The 22,265-nt window shown below is 42.8% G+C and overlaps 1 protein-coding gene across 1 annotated transcript in view; it reads right to left on the bottom strand.

Moving 5' to 3' along the window:
* The window catches only part of ST6GALNAC5 (ST6 N-acetylgalactosaminide alpha-2,6-sialyltransferase 5), a 144,110-nt gene extending 127,124 nt beyond the window's left edge, over positions 1–16,986 (bottom strand). The window contains exons 1-2 of the mRNA XM_019501469.1: positions 16,031–16,986; positions 15,556–15,807 (exon numbers count right to left, since the gene is read on the bottom strand). Of these exons, the coding sequence (XP_019357014.1) occupies positions 15,556–15,807; positions 16,031–16,045 (267 nt within the window). The 5' untranslated portion in view covers positions 16,046–16,986. The remainder of the gene's footprint in view (positions 1–15,555; positions 15,808–16,030) is intronic.
* Positions 16,987–22,265: the final 5,279 nt, after the last annotated feature.

Genomic DNA, 22,265 nt, shown 5'->3' with positions numbered 1-22,265 from the left:
AAGGAGGCAGGGGGGTGCTGTGGATTTTACTCTGGCCCTGAACCTGGGTTGGGGCCAGAGTCAAACCACAGCAGCTGCCTGGCTCCCCGCTTTACCTGTCCTCTGCAGCCTCTGTCCCTCTTCCCTTGCCCCTCCGTTACTGTGAGGTGAGGCTCTAGCTCCAGCTGCATTTCCTCCCAAGGCACAGAGCACTTGGAAATTACAACCCCAATAATTTAAAAGAAAACTACTGTTCTGGATTCTAGGTGCATTCTTAAATTAGAGATGATAAAGCTCAGCTATCTGTGTCCTAATCCTGACTGATTTAGGATCATAAATCCCACAGACTTTCACTGGGAATTGTGCTCCTAAATCACTTTAAGGCTTCTAAAACTCCTGATCTTAGATTCCTTGCAGGGCATCAAAAAGTCTGGCTCTCATCATTTTATGCTTCAGAATTCCCATATGCAATGGGAATGTACTGTAAAGAAATGTGGTGAGGCTTTATTTCTTAATATACCTAAAGCAGTCTTGAGAGCATCAGAAGCAAGATGATATGCAAGTGCAAATATTTTTAAAGAGCTATTGTTTCAGAAAGTCAAGTGGATTTTTATCTGTGCAAACCAAAAATATCCAAGAGGAAAGGAGAAAATTTAGGATTCTTCAGTTATTTTTTCAGATTTTGTTTACTTGAAATTTGGAGATTAACTGGCTTTGACATTTTGGAAAAATAATTTTTCAGAAAGCTAAAATCTACTGAACAAGTGTACAGCATCTTTTGTCAATCATAAAAAACACAGCATTTAACTTCAAAACTGTATCATCACATTTAACAATTATCTTTTCCAATTCTGTGATTACATTTGTGTGTGCAAATGGCATAAAAAGATATAATTATATGAGCTGTACACTAATGCATCAAGTTGATTTAAAAAAAACAAAAAACAAACCCAAATTTCTATTCAGATAACATTAAAATCATTAACCAGAACAAGGAAGGCCATTCACAGACAAAATCTAAACCACTAATACCTATCAGCACAACACAGCAGCCCCTTAATATCATTGAATTATGTCCTGTTGTTTCTAGAAACTGAGCTTTAATCCTCAACTGTTAATTTGACTTTGGCTCCCAACTTCACTGTTCCTTTCATGCAGTTAAATGTTGTGAGAATATTTGAAGTCTTGCCTTGCTTTGTCTAAATATGCTGTAACTACAGCACATTCTTTCTTTGTGACTTAATGTTGTAATTTGAAAAGAAAATCTAAGAGTAATTACTGATGTAATAAAACATGAACACACTGTAGACAACTCTATGGAATTTTAATTAGGAAAAGTAGATTGTGTTATGATTTCCCTGTCCTCTTTTCAAGAAGCTGTCTCCAAGTGTACATCTCATTTTCATGGATTTAAAGTTTTCAACATTTTTTGTCAACCCCATCTTCAGCTTTTAAAAGTATAAACATAAAGAAAATTGTGTTGTTGCTAAATATGGCAACATCCCAAGTTCAATCTTCTTACAGAAGAATGTATGTTTAAGAGCTTTCCTCTTTATTCTTTGCTCTGTACAAATATGCTAAAGCATGAATATTGGTAAGGTTGATTTTTTTTTTAATTTCTTTGCACTTAGATCCTGCTTAGACCAAGGCCATGTCTAACCAGGCTCTGACAGTAGATTAATACTCCTGCCATACCAACATGCTTGAAAAAGAAGCTTAACTTTATGCTTAAGGCACTATGATGTCTTATGTGCATTACTATACAGAAGCACAATTTTAATAAGCACAGTGTAATGCAATTTTCAGTACTCTCACTGATGATAAAGCATGGAGTATAAAACAAGAACATTCACAGATCTGTTTATTTGTCCAAGGGAAACAAAGAGATAAATTACAATGTTTATTTCTACAAAGTGTTACTTTTACATTTCTTTGCACAGACTGCACCCTGAAAAAACCCTTCTAATAACAGAAAAGAAAGACACATACAACCCTTGTCATCCACATTTGAGAGTAGATGGAAACACAGTTTTGGCTACAGTACATGATGAAAGTCCTCCCTTACATTTAGCTCTGTTACAGCTGTTCCTAATTTACTACCAGCTATCAGTCACTAGGTTTTCATGCATTTTCTATAAGCAATGCACTCAACAATTTAAAAAAGTTTTTGTCAAGGACTTCTGCAATTCTATCAACACAGCTTTGCTCAAATCCAACTTTCAAGTAACATTAATCATCTTTTCCCATCTGTTACAGACTCTCCAAGATAATCATCATATCAGAAAGTTCAGAAGTGAGCCTTTTTTAAACAATATTTATCACTTTTTATAAAATACAAATATGATATCCCATCTTCACAACACCATGACAAAAATTTATGGAGAGGCATAATTATAACAAATCAGCTCTGAAACTTTTAAAATGAACTGAGTCTCCTTTTCATCCATCACTATTCTATATGCGTCTGAGAGCACCACTCAACGTATTAGGGCTTTGTCAATGTTTTTATCATAAATCCCATTTCTAAGGTGCTCTTAACTCAACAACTTTACTGTACTCTGTATCAATATGAAGCCTGGCAGATCTGTTTTCATCTCAGATGTGATCTCTCTCTCTAGATTGAAAAAGGCATAGCCTTTTCACTTAAAAAAACAGGAGGAGGAAAAGAATAAAAGGTTAGGTGTCCATTAGCTGGATTTTTATAGAAGGTAACTTTGTTTCATGCAACTTGCATCTCAGGATACTTAGCAGAGTTAACCTGCTAACCTACTATCTAAATACACTTTGTAATTGATGAAAGAGGAAGAGGGAGTACAGCCAAAAGCAAAGACCTAGAACCAAAATCTATTATCATTCAACTCTGACATCAGTGGGAGCTTTGTGAGAAGGGTGATGGCAGGATCGAGGGCTTACTGCTGCTTCTATTGAAGCTGAAGGATATTGTGCCATTGTCTTCAATGAGACACCAGCAGGGTCCAACACACTTAAAGTAAAATGCCCAGCTATGCCAAGTTTGGGAGCAAAAGATGATTTTGAGGCATCACTCAATTCCCCAGGGGTCAAAATGCCCCCAGACATAAATTAGATTAATATATGGACTATTCTACATTACACCTACTACTACAGCCCCAGAGGGACGGCTGTGCTGCAAGGACATTAGGCAGAGTAGCAGAATTGCTGGCCCTGATACTCTACTTCCACTACTAGTGCTCTCCTGTGATATATATAGCAGCTACTTGGAGTGCATGAGAAAGCAGCCTCAGCTGTCCCTGAAGGCAGCTTTACAGCTGCTTTTTGCTGCTGCAGAAGTGCAAGGCAGACATGGGTGCAGCCAGGAAAGTAGCTCTATTTTTTTTTAAATGCAACTGCATACTTTACAAAAGAAGAGATAATCAAATCAAATAAGGGATAAGTATGCATTTGACTATGTAATGTATAGTAAGGACCCCCAAAAAGTATTGTAAAACTTGGCAAATGAAGTGGCCCATTCATACATCTAGCAATAATGAGAATATGTAGCCAGATTTTCAAAAACAATAGCCTAAAAAAAATTGAAAGCAGCAGCAGGCAGAGAGGTCAGGGCTCTCGTGCACAGCACAGGCGCGGCTCCAGCCCGTGCTGCATGGGGGGAGGGAGCGGAGCCTGCCCTATCACCAGGGCTCCACTCCCATGCCTGCAGCTCCAGCACTCACAACGAGGGAGGCCCCATACTGGAGCCAGCTGCTTCCCCTGCTCCCTGCTATGCAGGTCCCTACACTCTGCTTGGAGTGGAGGAAACCCCACCCCCTGCTTCCCTGTGGAGTCCAGTGTGGGGTTTCTCCTCTCTGAGTGTGGAGCTGCAGGTGTGTGGTGCGGATCCCCTGCAATAAAGGCAGACAGCATTGCACTGGGGGCAAGGAGTGCAGCCCCGCACAGCCTGCCTGGCCACTTCTATCCCTGGGGCTCCAAGCTGCAGACCTGCAGCTCCGCACTCGTAGCCAGGAAGCCTCACGCTGGACTCCATGTGGAAGCAGGGGGCGGGGCTCCCTCCACTCCAGGCAGAGTGCAGGGACCTGTGCAGCAACGAGCAGAGGAGGCAGCAGGCTCCAGTGCGAAGCTTCCCCCACTGCGAGTGGTGCAGCTGCAGATGCGGGGAGGAGAGCCCCCGTGATAGGCCGAGCTCCACTCCCTCTCCCCATGCAGCACTGGCTGGAGCTGCGCCTGCACCAGGCACGAGCGCCCTGACCTCCCTGCCTGCTGCTGCTGCCAGGCAGCAAGGGCTGCACACCATGGGGGGAGTATGTGGGGGTCCCTACATCCCCCATCCTCACACCCACACCCTGCCCAGCTGAGTCCCATTCTCCTGCTGCCCTTCTGAGGGAGGAGGAAGAGGGGAAGAGATCCCCCCAGTATGGAACAGAACCTCCCTTTGCTGCCTCCTGCTCTGGGGCCATACACGGTGGCAGGGGGGAAGGGGAGGAGGAGGAAGAGTACCCATCCAGCACCACACAGAGTGCCTCTCCCCACCCTGGGAGGAGGAGGAGGAGGGGGACCAGGATGGACCAGAGTCCCCTACCCCACCCTGCGGAACAACCAACCCAGCATGGCCCTGTTAAGGTGAAGGAGGCAGGGAGAAGGGTTAATTCCTCCCTCCACTCCTTCCCTGAAGCCAGGGTCTGCCAGCTCCCAGGCCACTGCTACAGGCCCCTTCCCTCTCCCCTCTGGCTGACAGGCAGACCCTGGCTGTGGTGGAGAAAGAGGGGAAGGAGGGAATAACTAACCCTCTCCCTGCCCATGTTTCCTTAACCGGGCCATGCCGATTGGTGTCTCTGCTAGGTCTGGTCCCTGCTCTGGCTAGAGAGCAGAGGAGTGAGGTCAGCCCTGTGGCTGGAGCAGAGAGCCCTGCCCTGCCCAGCCCAGAGAGCATGCCAGGATGCTGAGGGAGTCTCATTTAACTTAAACCAGGAAGGGGTCTGGGACAAACATTGCATAAACTGGTTTGAGCCAAATCAGTTAAGTCTGATACTACATTCAACCAGGTTCGTCTCAAACCAGTTTTGGCCATTTGGAAACTGGTTTATGTGCGCGGAATGTCTGTCGTTAGCCCAGAGGTCTGAAAATTTGGTGGTGGGAGAGAAATGGCACATCTCCCCTGCTGCCAAATTTCTGGATCTGTGAGGAGCCATCTGGGATAGATAGCATGGCCATGTGTGCTAGATTAGGTGCCAAAGGCAGAGGGGGTCCCCAGGGCCTAACCCCGGGATGTGGGGGGGTAGGTACAGGCCCCAATCTGGCCTGCAGACCAACCCTATGCCACTGGGCCTGAAGATTGAGTGTCACTGGTATAAAGTAAATGCTGCAAAGCTAAAAGAAGAAACTGGACAACCCCACTCAAAAGTACTGGAACTAACCACATCACTGAAAGATTTCACATGCGCCTAAAGGAATCCTCAGGGGATGAAAGGGAATTATAAAATGTTTTCTTGTTAAAAGGGTGTAGGTTGTAGCCGTGTTGGTCTCAGGACATAGGCAGACAACCAAAGAACCTTCTTGTTAAAATGTATTTGGACAGAAAACAATTACCAAAATACTGATATAAATGTCTGAAGAGTTTTACTTTTCCGAGAGAGGTATCCCACAAATATCCAGGCACAGGTGGGTGAACCGAGAAAGCAGTGGCAGTGTTACACAGAGGCCCACGGGTCTCCTAATCACTGCAGTGGAGCCGGCAAGAGGTCACTGTGTGTGGTCGCACCTGATTCCTACTAACCTTTATGTTCTGTGGTCCTGAACAGTTTGATAAGTAGGGTGGTTCCTCTGGCCTGCCAAAGACAAGTTAAGGGGATGTCACAGGATCAGTGCTTAGTGGCTCAAATTCTTCAAATGAGTATGGAGAGACTTTGTCAAATACAAATGGCCACAGCCAACTGTCCTGGTAGGGGGCCTGATTATGTGCCTCCTCATATGCTTCTTATATTTTGTGCACAGCATGAGGGTGCATTTCATTGCAAGTGTTACAGGGCTCATCCATAGAAAAAGGAATGCAAGAAAAAACATTCAGAAGTGTAATGAGCCTGAATGTAACCCATGTAACTACAGAAGAAGCTTGCCCCTCTGAGCCTCAAAACCAGGAGAAAAGGTTTTATCTTAGATGGGGGCATGGAAAGAACCATGTTCTTAGTGATAAATGCAGTCTCCAGAGCACCTTGTCTTTTTCTACCGGTTTATTTTTCAGTGATCAGTTTTCAAAGGACAGCAGTTTTACCTTAAGTTTCCTATATACAGTATCTGATATTGAAGTGTGGTTTTGCACAGACTTTCCCTGTTGAGTTTTTCCTTAGAGAAAACTATTGGGGACTGATATTCTACTGAGCATTGTTATATCTATTCTATGTATTGCTGTCCTCCCATAGCAGAGAGAAAGATATATTCACATTTAATACTAACAATATGAAATGTATATATTACTTCCTTGAGTTTTAAAGACCTAAAAATGTAGAAGGATGTTAATAATATACTAAATTGCAAACATGATATTATTTGCTGGAACATTTGGCAGTACCAGAAAAAAAAAAGCAGGACATATTCAAAATATATGGAATGCTCACTGAGAGTCATTATCTTCTCATTTTTCTTGCTCTTTCATAACAAACTCTCTCTTCTGCAGTGGGATTTTTAGTACAATTCCAAGAGTATTTTAAAGGGTTACATTTAAGTATAAATCATGTTTTTATAAATTCCAAACCTATGTCACTAACAAGATGTTAGATTACTATCTGGTATTTTTAAACTAACCTGTGCTTCTTGTTTGCTCCTTATACTGTGGATTTACTCTTCTCTGTCCTCCTATCTCAGACAATGAAGCTTTGCCAGATGGCTCTCATGTACTAACACTGTGCCACTGTTTGAAATTGAAACACCCAAGAGGAATGTTTAAGTCTAGTTAGTATGTATGTTCTGTAACTACTTCCCATCACTTTTAAAAATTATCTAACTTCACCAAAAACTAAAATGGACAGCAGTCCTTTAAGAATCCAGTATTTGATTACATTCAATACATAGCTTGCACATCCCTTATACATTTAGGACTGTGGCAGAAGGCCACCTCCGTTTCTCCCCAAAAACTGCTCTGTGACAATTTGATTAAGATGGGCCTTGCAGAAGGTACACACCTTACCTTCTCTCTTTAGGTAACCTGAGCTGGATACATTCCTGAGGGAGGGGGGAAATCTGCTCCCTCTGCCTATGTGACTGGCATCACATACCTGGGTGAGGGGCTTGGGCTCCCTGGAGAGCTAGGAACTGCCAGTCTGCCCAGCAACTAGTGATGCATTTCAAATTGGTTAGCTGACAGCAAACAGGTGCTGGCTTCCATTGGACCAGGTAAATGAGGTCATAAGGGCTACATAAGTTAAGGACTGCCCAGGAGGAGGGGGCAGCAGCCATGAGGAAGACTCAGAGAGAGAGAAGAGCTGGACCATCTGAAACTTGCTCTCTCTCTCAAGATTCATGATCAAGGAACTGCCCACCTCCAGAGGGAATCTCCACCTGCCTCGGGATGATACTTGTGAGTAAGCTACCTGAGCTCCAACTAGATATATAGCTTGCAGTAACTCAGATGGGTGATCAAAGGTTACCCAGCCATGCCAGTTTGCTCTATGGGATTTCTCTGATATTGCTCTACTCTGTACCCTATTCCAAACCTACCCCTTGTAACCAATAACGTTCTCCTTTGTACCTAGCGTGGGAGACTTATTGGGGGTGGGTCTACGTTATGCCTTGGGGTCCCCTTGGTTCGGCTGACTAAGGGAGACCAATACTTGTGCTTCCAACTGAGGGAAGCAACCCAAGTTCTTGAAGTGAATCAAGTACTCTCGAGGGCTACTAGGCCTGTGTTTCCCAGGGTGTGCAGTGCCAGAATCAAGCCCATCCCTGGGTGGTGGCAGTGTTACCTCCAGGCTAGTGGGTGTGCTCCAGGAAGGGGGTCGGCCAGACGTGAGGTGCCCCCAGGGAGGCATTCAGAGCCTGGAAGGTGGTCGGGCACAGTGAAGTGGATGGCTCAATGCAGGAGTGCCCCCTACTGGCCCACCACAAGGACAACACCTCTCTTCCAGAATACAGCCAAGCAAGAGTGGATACAGGATTTCCCAAAGGGGGATGCAGGAGCAGCAAGGGGTGGCTGCACCCCCCGCTCCCAGTCTCCTCCACCCGCACTAGCAAGGGCAGACTGTAAGTTCCTAAAGCAGGTGAAAATCCCCCCTTCCTGCTCAGAGATGGATCCCTTTCCTCCTCTTCCCACCTGCATCCCCTCCCTCTCCAACTTCCCTGCCTACTGCTGCTATTTTCTTCACTTCTGTAGGACAAGGAAACTCCAGATCCAGCTGGGCTAGGCTCAGCTTGGGAAGCGGTCAGTGGCACTAGCATGGTGGCAGAATAGTTCCCCCCACCCTGCCCAGAGCAGATGTGAGGAAAAGGGAAGCCCTGTCTATCAGTGCTGCTGTCATCCCCATCCCCAGCTCAGTCTAGCCCCAACCTCTGGGACAGAGGAACCATGCCTTTGAGCAGAAAGGAGGAGCGAGGGAGGATTTTCACATCTGTTAGAGACTTTAACAAGTCCTTAGAAGCTCCTGTGGTGCATTGCAAAAGCACCTCCAGCCTTGGTCCACTTCACTACTTCCGTGTTGGCAAGGGGATGGTTCTCACATAGCTGAACTCCATGCTGCACGTACGCTTTGTACGGCCCATCAGAATCCTACCCAACTCCTTCCCAAAAGAACCACATCAGTTCTGCTGCAAGTCTCTGAACTCATGAAAGAGAAATAAGATTTGCCATTTAGGATCCCAAGGGAAAATCTGGATCTTATTTTACAACTGCATTGTGCAGCCATTTGGAGATTTTTAAGGATAATCTGATAACTCTTAGTAGGACTTTCTGAACTGAAAATATTTGCTTTTCCAGCTAATAGGAAGCTTCAGTAATTTACTTGGTCTTAAGGCATTTAGCATTAACAGAACAAAACAGTAATGACTAATGGAGACACATTGCTTAGGGATGAAGTGAGGCAGTCTGGTGCTTTGTCTCACCTTGAAAGTGGCTTTTGTGCTGTCACATCAGCTTATATCAGCACTGAACCGCCACTGATTTGATCATAATTGTCCTAATTAGAAGTTAAATTAATGCACTGAGTTTCTTAATAATCAATACTACCTCTGCATCAAGGTATTTCACAGAGTGCTTTACTGGGCAAGGCAGGTTGGACTAGTACAGAGGGTCAGTGATAAAAGAAAACCATCTGTATCCAAGTGCTCTATAGGTTTCCAGACATGTCAATAGGTCTTAACACCTCACAATTTACACTCATGTTTCAGATTAAAAGGCAAAACTTAAGGAATTGTATTGAGAAGATGTTGACAAAAATTAGTATCTATCACAGCAAAGGCTTGTTTCCACAGTAGTCAAGAGAAGCATGACTGGGCCCCTTACAAGAAGTCCAGTTTACATTTTGGGTCTTTCAACAAAGATTCATAATGGGGACCTACCCAATTCATGACAGAAGTAGGGTGCACTGCCGCTCCTTTAATCTTGCAGGTTTAACTGCAATGCAAATTAACTACAGTCAACTGTATCAAACTGTATTAACATGCTATTAGCATTAGCAGTTGGTCCAAACACCTATCCCATCATTTATAACTTTCCTGAACTCAATTGACAGGCTTAGAAAAAAAGTCCAAACTAACCTCTTCTCATTTGGGTTCCTAAAAGAGGAGGAAAAAACATACAAAATGTGTAGAAACATTTAGTAAATAATTAAAAACACACTTCAGTTGTTAAAATCCCACATATAGATAAATTTCAGGACAGAGGAAAAAGTGATCTATGCCACATACACTCCTCTAAGTTCTGATTGTGTCTCACCATCTGGGAATGGACTCACAGCTGCTGTAAACTGCCAGCTCCACCTCTGACACTTTACATCAGCGAAGGACTTGCCCATGTGCTCTATTTCCACAGTAACCAGGCTGTTATCAGTGCTCCTTTATTTGTGTGTACGCTATTACATATCAAATGGCAAGAGTTTATGTAGAATAATTCTGTATCTTGGGTACAAAATAAGGCCAGACGGCAAACACCTTCAAATATCCAATAAATTTGGGCACTGAATAATAGCTGCACTTCTTTTTGCTGACTCCTTTTGTCATTTAACTAACAAGCCCTGACCTTTGTCCAGAGTCAGCTGAATTTGATCTTAGATCATTCTTATTTTATAAAAGCTTATATAACACAGATAGCTGTAAAATATTCTCCTCTACCTTTTACTTCTCTGTCCAATTCTGTCATTCCTATTGAAGCCAACTACCAAGTCCATGGAAATTTTGTTCAATTAAGGAGCACAATTAGAGAGAATCTGGCCCTTTTCTTTAAAAAGAAAAAGAAAAAAAGAAAAAAAGAAAATAATAAATGCACAGTATTCTGAGTTGACTGATACAGGCAGAGTTAGCAACAGACATGTATAAAGCACTTCAAGAGCTTACAGATGGAAACAGTGCCAAGCCCGGACTGCCGGCTGTTTGCAAAGGTGCCAGCAAGCTGGAAAACAGTGCTAAGTACCATTTTCGCTCTCTGTTGCATCCTCTGTAATGCAGACTGAATGTTATCACTCACTGCACAAAGGTGCTGATAAAAACTTAAAATAAGGATAATCAAAATGCCATAAACTAGTTTTATGATTTGTTAAACTGAGAAATAAGTGACTGCTATGGTAGCTCAAAAGCAAATGCAATATTGCAAACATTCAGATGATTGTAATTCTCTAAAATTAATGCACATGCATATAAATATATTCACTCAATGTAATTCACTGTGTTGCTGAATTTTGCCTTTTTCTTCCCCTCAAAAGTTTGGTCAAAATATTACAATTTTTTCCACTTTTTAATCTATTAACTTTTTATGACTATTTTACTGAATCTATGAGCTTTTAGAAGCAAAGATTAATTGTATATCTTCAAACACGGAGGCACTGCCATAAAACAAGTCCAGTTCCTACTCTGTTACCAAACTACACCCTGCTGAGACTTGTCACAACAAAGACTCCCCCAACAAGGTTATTCTAGAATAAAGTCTCCCCCTTGTGGATCTATTACATAACAAAGGTTCCATCAAAACACTGCATAACAAACCCTCTGCTCCTAGGCTGATCTGTGAAATCTGTTGACAGCTCACTTCAGCATATGCCCTATCCCAGGAGGCTTGACCTCTCCTGAAAAGAAAAAGAGATATTCTATTTTGACAACCCATTATCTTGTGATTTTAAAAAATGGAATAAACCAAATTCCTAAAACAAATTCCCTTTCTCTCCATTACCACATTTGAATTAAGTTTTTCAGCCACGAATGTTTAATCTGATGGTCACAAGAGCCATTCAGGCCAAATTGTTGTTTCCTATTTAATTAGGAATTTCAGATGTTCTATCTAACACTTATGGCACTAAGTAAATATAAGGGGTTAGGGTAAAGTAACTTTTTTCTCCCTGTCCTTGAAAAAAGTTTCTCTTATTTACATAAAGTAATTATATCCTAGACAAGTCCTTATATCTGAGGGATTATGGAGCTATAGAACTATTTGCAGAATGATTCCTCTTCAAGCACTTGATTAACTGTACTGTTCTCTGACGTTTTATTATTATGATCCATTAAAATGATCATACTGGTCATAATGTTCTCTGAAAGGGCCCAGACTTGGGCCAAAGCATGGAGACATTTTATATGCAAGATTTTTTTTTAAAGAGTAGACCAACACCAAGCAAAGTCTTTGATGGCTTGAGATGTTTTTCAATTATATCTGTGACAAAATTCTCACACTTTATTTATGGTATCAACTGTTGAGTCAACACTCGGGTAAAGGATCCTTACCACTATCCAGAGGCATGTTCTCACATTCATTTCAGAATAAGATGGTTAAATATTTATTTCTTGAAAGTTCCATAATACTGCTAGACTTAGTTTTTATTGCTTCTCTCCTATCTCTATGCAGTAATTGCTTGTAAAACATTAGCACTGTAATTTATTGCTAACATTGTGCTTTTCACTTGAATAAATGAGTAAAAAAATATTACATCCCTTTGTTTGATGACTAGACAGACAGACTGACAAAGCTTGTTCCTGCTTCTGAAAAAGTGGTTGACTTCCATTAAAAGTAGGGATGCAGGATTACACAGAAAGAAGTCATAAAAGCTACTGGTTAGATAACATGGGAGACTGTTTTCTTTCTTACCATAGAAAGGATACTGCATTTACAGAGACAGTGCAAGCTTCCCTGTGCTAGCTTGTCAACGTGTCTCAGTTTTGCTCTGAAGTGGCAGCTTCTAAGAGGAGAAAGAGCAAGTACTATTCTCTGTGTCCCCTCGGTCCTTGACCTCTCAGCAGCAACTTTTAACAATCTGTGGGTTTTGGATAGATCGTGATTATATTTCTACAGTATGTACATCTAGCCACTGGGAACTAACGTGAGACCACCTACACATTTCATAGTCATTAAATAGTAAAGATTTTCAACTGTTGGAGATCTAGGATACTACACAGAAAATGCTGGGAACCATTCAGACCTTTTATATATATAATTTTTTTTTTAGTTCAGTTCAGTAAAATATATTTTGCCACTTCTGAAGTACAGGAGGCTGCTGAAGCTGAGAACATTGGTTCTAACATCTGCTGGCTGAATGAAGAAAATTGAGTTGGTTTGCAAAAAACTGAACAGCGAAGGATAAGAAGCAAAGGATAAGTGATAAGAGTTTTTCGCAAAAATCACCTCAATTTGGTAAATGAGAAAAATGAGATAAATGAGAAAAGTTAGGTATAATATGAGCTGTGTGCGCTCATCTTGTTAGCAGACCTAGGACCACAATTCATACTGCATATAAAAAGGAAGAGGGAGGTAGTGCAGGTGATATTTAAAACAGTGACATTCTGTTTAACAATATTCAAGTCTTGACTTCCAGGAAAATACTATCTTCAAGAATAAGACAATTTGTTTCAGTACCTGTAGCCTGCCAAGCACTGGACCACTACTGCTATTGATGACACATAGTGTATCACATTTTACTAGGCTGGATAATTTTCAATGTTTATCGCTGAAGAGAAATGCCAAAACAACCTCTGCATGTGCCAATATAATTCTTTTCTGATTCTTATTAATAAACTTAGTATTTATATAGCCTCTGTACATGGATATGTATATACATCATAAAGCAAGTCACGCATAGGCACTATACAAACAACAAACTCAGTTCTCGCAGTAAACCAAAACATGCGAGACAGAAACACAATATCAAAATATTTTAGCTTCCAGATTTAAAACTGGTTTCTATCTTTTTGTCTCTTATTGCCCAATTGTTATGCAGCATTGCCTGCTGAACACAACATACATAAAAAACATGTATATACTTCAGTTCAAGCATTTATAATGGGGTATCCAGACTCCATATGGAAAATTAAGGAAAATACATTGTGGAAATTTGCTAGCCAGTCTATCTGAAACATCACCTTCTTTCTCATTGTTTCAAACCTCTCACCATTGTATACACTCATTCAGTCTCATTAATGGTGCTCTGTCTTTTACAGCATCATATCTGAGCTTCTCATCCTCAACCCTACATAATTTTACCCCCTCTGTTGTCGTGCTGTCAATTCTCCTTTCATGGTCTCTTCCACTCCTTTCATCTCCCTAATTTCCTTCTCTTGCACTCTGGACTTTTCTACTGTCCCTCAGGTTGCCTTCTATGCTTAGAACAGCCTCTTGTATCCTATCCACAGCATCCTGTCTTTCTTTCTAACAATCTTTCCTTCTAACTTGCTCTCAACATCAATAGTCTCCCCATCCTTGCTTACCTACCTACACCATTGTTCCCTCGCCCAAAAAATGAGAGAAGATAAACATGATGTCATCTGTGTATTTAAACCCATGTAACTCCATATAAATTGTAATAATAAAATGGCCAGATCACAGTGGTATCCCTCCCTCTGTGCAGAGCAAAGGTCTCACAGATTTCATGGCATAGCTCTCCATTGCTTCATGGGGCATGGAGAAGATGGAGGCAGGGACATGCTGGTGTCATGGAAGTTACCTGGAAAAGTTAATACAACTTCAGTGAAGGCCAGAGCTGCTACTTACTGCAATGAAACTCCTGAACAGAAAGTATCTTTAGGTTTTGAGATGCATTATCAGCAAACCAGAGGAGCAGCTGTTATCCAAATACAGTATAATACTGAGTCTGAAAAGCGATGTGCAGTTTTGGTTCTGGCGTTACTGTCCAGTATTAGAAATATTGCTGGGTCAGAAGAACCAGTGATGGGGATCAGGGCTTGCTCAGACCCGGCCTACCACTTTAATATTACTATTTACAAAGACCGTGGTCACTTAAAGCTGTTCCCAAATCAACCCTGTTTATTTCACCTGCTGCAGTCAAGTCAAACAGAAAGACTTACTTAGCTATAAGAAAACACAAATACCTGCCATATCTACAGGAGAGATGGAGACATCCATGAGGAAGTGGAAGCAGTAAACTATCCAGCTACTGATTCTCCACACTTCCAGAGGCTACCACTTCACCTGCTGCTGCTGCTGCTGGCTCTGCTCCCTCTGGCGCCCACTGACGCTGATGCTGTTATACGAGGGCCACGTCCAGCCCTCTCTGAATGAGGGCCACTAGGATCCATGCTCCTTTGTGATGAGCAACACAGTCCTGCCTTTCAAACATTCACAAAGTGTAAGGCCAGAAGGGACCATTAGACCACCTGTCTGTGACAGGCACGTGAAACCAGCTGTATTGAGCCCAATAACTTGTCACTGGTCATAGCGTAGCATTCAGATTTCTTATTCTAAACTGTTTGGTTTCCAAACAAGAGCCTAGAGGCCAGTGTCTACCCTCCTACCCCCCTCAGATGTTTGGCATCAATGTCCGTCCTTTGCGAGGGATGTTCACACGTGACCATCTGAAATAACGGATCCCTCATTCTGTTCACCCCTAGCTAAAGGGCACTGGAGATTGAAAACCTGGGGAACCAGGCTACCAGGTAGACCACCATGGGATTACATCTGCTCATCTCAAGATAAGGGATGCACCTGAGGTTAACGAGCAACTTCAATGCCGCTGAGGTGAAAGGGCAACAAGGTATGAAATGAAAGCAGTGCCCCAGAAGTGCCTTTTTGGGATGGAGATGCTGGTCTCACAACTTCAGCAAAGGAGATGCTCTCCAGCGCAGGAGGACAGGGCTTTCTCAGCCCTCCCGGAGACACCACAGATTACTTTCTGCTCTGAGTTTGAGCCCATTTCTTTGACCTGACATGAGCACGTTCCCGAACAAAAGGCAAGACCCAAGCCTATTTCTCTGCGCCCACTTGCTGCCCCTGCTAGGGGCCGGGAGAACAAACAAGCACCCTTGGCTCCAACCGCCCCAAGACACAGAGGCGTTTGTCTGGAAAAGCCGTGCCCAGATACTGAGCTGCTGAGTTTGGCACGGAAGCAGAGCAGAGGAGGAGCAGCCGAGGCAGCGGTGAAACACCTGCCAGCCTCCCCGTCACCGCCCCGGGCCGGGACTCACCTTGTGGGCCAGGACGCTGATGTAGCCATCGAGGAGCCCCGTCCCCGCCGGCAGCGCCGGGCGCCGCGGGCCACTGCCCAGCTCCAGCTGCTGCTGCTGCAGCTTCTCCGGCCGGCCCGAGGCCGCCACCGCCACCTGCTGCCGCCGCTGGCCCGGCTCCTTCTGGCCGCCGCCGCCGCCGATGCTGCTGTACACGAGCAGGACGCTGGTGCACATGGTGGTGAGCGCCAAGCACACCGCCAGCCCGTGGCGCTGCAAGGGGGACACACCGCGCTGGGACCCGGCCAGGGGAGCCCCCCGCGCCGAGGAGCGGGCTCCCCTGCCCCGCGGACACCCCCACGCCCCGGGGCGGCGCGAGGACCGGCAAAGCGGGGGCAAAGTTGCTCCCCCTCCGCGGCCGCCCGGCGCGAGCGGGCTGGGCTGGGACGTGCGCCCGGGCCGGCTCCCCCCCTCCCGCCCTCACTCACTCACTCACCACCAGGGTCTTCATCTCGCGCTCGCGGGTGTCGCCAGCCCTCAAGCTCGCGCCGCCGGGGCCGCTTCTCCGCCGCGGCTCCCCATGGCGGGCGCGCGGGCCGCGGGCGAGCGCGGCCGTCTGTCTGAGGCGGAGATTAGAGACGGAATTAAAACTGGACCCTCTTAGTCTGAGCGAGACACACGGCTGCCGCCTGCCACTGCCTGCTGGGTCCTAAACGACTCGGCTTCCCTCCTCCTCCTCCTCGCCGCCGCCAGCCCAGAGGCGGCTTCAGGGGCTGCAGAAGTGAAGTTGTGTGCGCCGTCGGGTCCTGCTGCGCCCTGCGGGCGGGGGGGCGCCTTCCCCCATCTTGAAGCGAAACGGGAGAGAGAGGGGCTTTCTACAGCTGCCGGCGCCTGGTCCGCGTTGGCTCTCACAACTCCCCCCAGCCTTATGTGACACCAGCTTGGCTTTCTTTTTTGTTTAATCCGGCTTTTAGCACCAAGGCACAGTCTCCACCTTCCGTGATTTCTGTTTGTCCTAGTGGAAAATTCATCACTCTCCAAGCATGGACTGGATTTTGTGAGGCTTGTGGTTTTCAGGCAACAGTCTTTCATCTAAATTATATTCAGGGGGTTTGTTTTTTTCTTTTTGTCAAAAAACGTAACACCCTCCCTGCCTCAGACTGTTTTTACTGGGCTCTTCAGAGCCCGGTGCTTCCCCTGTAATGCTTACTCTCCTCTGCTCCCTCGTTTAAACGTGCTGCTGTCATTTCAAAGCAGACCTGTAGTTTCTTGTAGTCTTGCCTCTAATGCCATCTTTCTGGGAGCTGGACAAAACCCCCCCATCTTTCCACTCTTGTTTGATAAGCAGTCCTCTGGAGTCTTTCCTTATCTCTTCCTTTGGTTTTACTGTATTAATGGTGCATAGGTCAATTGTGAAAACTTTAATAAAGCCACTTAAATTACATGCATTTCTTGCTCTGGGTATTCCACATTTATGTATGTGCCCCTTGAAAGCAGCCCATTGTAAGGTTGGTTTCTTACGACGTTATTAAAATGACAGCATAGCATTTTTGCAAAATAATGTATATCTTAATTATGAACCTATTTCTCTTGGAACTAGTCATCAAAAATAATAGTTTTAATCTATGGCTTCACATCTAACCTATAGCAATATAATATTAAAGATTACATTAAGGAGAAAATGATCAGCAAGTTAACTCAGCCATGATCACAAATAGCATCTTTCTCAAGGCTGGAATTGTCACTGAAATCCATTTTTCATATTTACTAACTCATTGGTAGAGTATCAGTGGAACAAATACCATCCATAGCTATGGCACAGCATGCAGCATCTAATGCCTTTTAAGAAAGTAGAAATTATTAGCAGAAACAATGTATGCCACATCAGTGGATAGGGCAGTAAACATGCTTTATCATTTGAAAGAAGGTTGTTGGTATTGCAGGCATAGTTGCTATTTATTCAATTTGTGGTTTAGGTTGAATAGTACCAGTTGTTAAGACAGGAGAAGCAGTATAAAAAGAATCTTATCAGGTCTTGGTAATTCTTTATTATGCGGTTGCACTTGACACTCAAATTAGTGAAACAAAGGGCCAACTTGATGAATCATTGAAAGCAAATTATCTGTGGCTCTCCAAGGCTTCCTGCAATAGACTACAAAAGGCAGCTCATGCATTTTACAGTGCTGTTTCTCAACTATCAGCAAGCAGGTTTCTGGTGACTGACACTGCTCCTCTAAAATATTTTGCCATGCCAAACTGAAGTATCATATTTGTGATTTAGGCTCAAGGCTGTATGTTAGACATCTGTTACACAGTATGTCTGACCAAATTCATTAAGCTTATGTTTTTTTGGGTAGTTGGGGCTGGTTGCTAAATCTATTGATAAAGTAGGCAGGTTAGATTTTCCAATTTAATGCTGAGCTTGCCTTGAATAATGTCCAATTTTCTGATTCTCTGGTATTTAATTAGATTGCCATGATGGTCATGGACATTATTCTTGGCAGTCAAATACATAGTGAAATAAATAGAGGAGTGAAATGTAAATTCTACAGAGGTTTTTATGTGTAAGCATGGGAACTTTATAAGGCAACTGGAAAACAGCCCAGCTGTTTAATTTCATTTTAAGTTCCCATAAATTAGTAGTTTCAACTTTGTGGGTTTTCATATTTACAAGTGTGTATTTGTGTTTACATGTGCGTGAGTGTATACTCATTCATATGATATATAATAATTACACTTACAAGAAGTAGAAGAATACAGACTGAATTCATGAACACTTCATCAACTTGGAAACAAGTCAATAAAGCATATTTTAAAGTTCATTGGACTTGACTGATTCAATGAAAAGTGAATCATATAGCCATAATTTCTTTTTAAAATGCCAGGGATACTGAAATGGATTTCCAACTACGTATTCAAAATTCTGCCTTGGTGCTCTGTTTACATGAAGCATTGCAGCAACTGTGTCCTATCAATCAACAATCTTGTTTGCTGCTTTTGGATGACGCGCTTCACCACAGTCTATGTCAGTTGAAGACTTGAGACCAGTGTCATCTATATTGATTTTTTTTTGTTTTGTTTTTTTTTTGTATCCCTAGATACTTTCCTCTGGCTGGGATTCTCCTTGTGTATTTATATATAGCCCCCATCACTATGGTATCTATGGGGTTAAAGTTGAAACAGTAGTGTGAGCTCTCACCATAGGAGAGAAAGAAGAGCTATGGCTAAGCAGTACCTGAATGAGGTGAGGAGATTTCCTGCTGCTTTAGCAGAGAAGGAAGCTGGGTACGCTGCTTTCTTACCTCCTTCAATTTTACTTTAACCCCAGGTGGTATCTGAAAGACATGTAAAGAACTGCACAAGGGTTTGACCTGCATGCAGCAGTTGCAGGGAGTATAGGGGAGGAAAATGTCAAAAGAAAACAGATGGGAGTGAAAAATACATGAAGGTAGCAGTGGCACAGACAAAAGCAAACTTCTCAAGACTGGTAGCAGACTTGGAATGCCAGAGATCTTTCTCTGATCCCTAAATTAACTTTTGATTAGCTGCTTGGACTGAATGGCTTCACTACTGTTTATATTTGTTACCTACCTGGCATTCCAAAGGCCACAGGGGCTGCTCACTAGTTGGAGAGCCTTTTTACTTTCTTCTCCTCCTTCAGTGCATCTCTGGAGCTGAAATCCTTTGACTTACACAGGCTGAGTGCAGATCGGGGGCTGGGCAATGCTGGTATGTTGTGCTCAGAAGCACATGTACATGTGCATGGAGTGAGGCCGTGACACTGACATCATACACACTGGCTTATACCTTTGTGGCAGCAATGGCAAGAGCATGTAAGTGCAGCAAATGCCACTTATGATCATGCAGCCTACTCCATCCCTTCCCCAGTCCCCTGGAGACATTCTGTTTGTGTCTGCTGACATCCCCAAATCACCGCTGCACAGATGCCACAGCTGCTCATGCTTCCCTCCATGTCCTTAATGCTTTAACCTTAAATCTTTAATTATTTTGTGACTGTCAGTGATGCTCTTTGATACCAAAGTGGCTCTGTTGCTTTAAAATAATAAGCATTGTTGATTGTGATGTTGGAGAGTAATTCTGACTGCTCTGCGCCCAGTTTTGAAGGGTGGCAAGAAAACTGTAGTTAAGTACACAAGAGACGGAGGATCAGAAAGGAAGGTGTCTGGTGTGGTACAAAATAATCAGTAGTAGGGGAGATCGCTAAGGCAACCTGCAGGAGGGCTGTACACAGCTTTATATAGTTCTACCATGCATTCTCTATAGGCCATGGACTTGTAGAAATAGTGCTAGTAATAGTACTAGTAGTTTTTAAAAATTGTCCCAAGACTGTTTTTCATATAGATGCCTTACTTACTATGGTTATTTGTGGCTGAGAATGAGGAAAAATATATTACAAACAAGGTAATTAATATATATCCAAAAATCCAGAATATATTTTTAGAAGTTTGCTGTTTTGCACCTTTTGAGGGCCAGAAGCAAGTTATATTAAAGCTGTAATTCTTCCCTCTCTGGAGGTAAAGGCCCCACTGAGATCAATCCTACATTCCTTATTGAGTTGACTGGGGCTAGGACCTCATGCCAAGAGTACAAACCTCCCATTTCTAGTTTTATGGGTTCTTGCGATCTCATACCTTAAGCCTGTCAGTACTATAAAAAAGAATACTGCCTGTCCTGGGCCTCAGGTCAGTGAAAATTTGCAGGGCAATTGGGAATTCCACATTTCAGGAGGGAAGAAAAAAACCTTTTTCTGACAACTTGATTAAAAAAGTGTGGCTATTTGAAGGCACTAGGGCACTAGAGTACAGTGGGGGGGACTGTATGGATTAATAGGCAGAGAGGCAGTCCAAGAAACATAATAAATACAATCCATCACATTGGTATCACTTCCACATATATTTTATTATTTATGCATATATGAAATTTTAACATTTTTTCTAGGAAGAAAGGGCCGGTTGGAACCAGTTTTACATTGCAAACACAACCAATAGGTAATATGCACCAGCCAGCATGGTAATGAGCTCATGCTATAGATTTTTCAAACTGCCCAGTGATTCATGAAATGCTTTTCAAAATTGGAAATGTGCATCGAGGATTGGTCAAAAAAAGAGGAGAAACAATATTATAGATCAGTCAATACTGTCCTGCTTTTATGAAATCAGCTGGCTTTGAACTTCTGGCAGAAGCAAGCTGTGATAGATGCAAAAAAAATGAAATATTGCATGGAAATAGAAGTGCAAATGAAAACACAGGGAAAAAGCACCAAGATAAGATCTGCTGAGTCTGCTGTTTTATTCATTTCTATTTCTTGGTTTTCTCCTTAGTTGGAAAAGCATAAATAAAGGTATTGGATATTTTAGAACCAATCTTTCTAGCACTAGGGAAGGGATTCACCAGCGTTGAGGCCATGTGCAAAATAACTGGGCTCAGTTCTGGTCACCTTTAAAGAAGGGTATTCTATATTCTACAAGTAGACAAACCACAATGTGAGATAACCAAAATAGTACAGAGACTTCAGTAATAACATCAGATAAATTGTTACAGATACCAGGCTTGTATTTTGGATATGAAGAAATTAAGTCCAGACATCAATTAGATATAGTGCACAGTTAGCTACTAGTAACCGTATCCAGTACTTTTCCAAAGAGAATAAAACTGATCACCCACTCCACTCCAGATACTTTTTGTGCTCCTATTTACTGGAAAAATAAGTGATAGAAGAAATATATTATTTTTATACAGAGAGAAGATGCATTTAGTACATGGAACAAAGGAACTAAGAAAATTATTTTAAGTCCTATAATTTTTAAGAGCAAATGTTTACCAACTATTCTGGGGGCACTTTTGTTATAATATACAAGGACTTTTAACTTCCAATAGATTGCAGCTTGCAAGGTATATACACTTTCTCTTCCTTTGCATAGAAATGTTGCACCAGTATGAAGTCCAAGGCTAGGTATAGACATTCACAAAGCCTGAGGCAGAATCAATCTAAGCTACATGGTTTTCTTTAAATGGAGTAGTTTAGATTGGTAGTGAACACACAACACACATTCCCCCCAGGAGATGGGGGGAAGAAAGAAATCTTAGACAGGGTTCTACCATTTTTAAATCAGTCTACGTGTGCTGAACTTCTGTTCTGTGACGGGTATAGGCCAGTTTCCGATCACTTATACCAGTAAAAGTGTAATGTCTGTCAATGGCCAAAGTGTTACATAGGTAGACATTAAACTTTTTTTAAATTACCTAATTAATACCCAGGAATCAAGCACAATAAAGAGTAGAAAAGGATTGAATGATAAGTAATCATTAAGGCTTGGTTTGCAGTGCTTTATATATTAGACAGTCAATAGGGAACTCTCCTGCTGTTACTTACACAAACACAAACATCACTTATAATGACAGGCTGAAAACAACTATGACAACAAGCGGATCCATTACTATAGCACTGAAAAAAGGCAGAAGTCAGTGAATCAACACAAATCCTTGGACGTTGGACCCCTATAGCTAGTGTTCTGGTAGAAACCAGTGCACTGAACAAAGGGCTTATCCAAACCGTCCTCACTACTCATAGATAATAGCCACTGTCAAGCCCTGATAGAACATCAGAAACAATAATAAATCAGTTAATGCGCTACAAGAGAGTAACTATAGATTAATCCTATTATAGCTCTACCACACTTATGTCCCTCCTACTTCCATTTTGCTAAAAA

Source organism: Gavialis gangeticus, unplaced genomic scaffold (assembly GCF_001723915.1).
Source record: "Gavialis gangeticus isolate Ggan-Ray unplaced genomic scaffold, GavGan_comp1, whole genome shotgun sequence".
NCBI lineage: Eukaryota > Metazoa > Chordata > Crocodylia > Gavialidae > Gavialis > Gavialis gangeticus.
The sequence above is the reverse complement of the archived record's forward strand: the minus strand, read 5'-3'. Positions and strand labels throughout refer to the sequence as shown.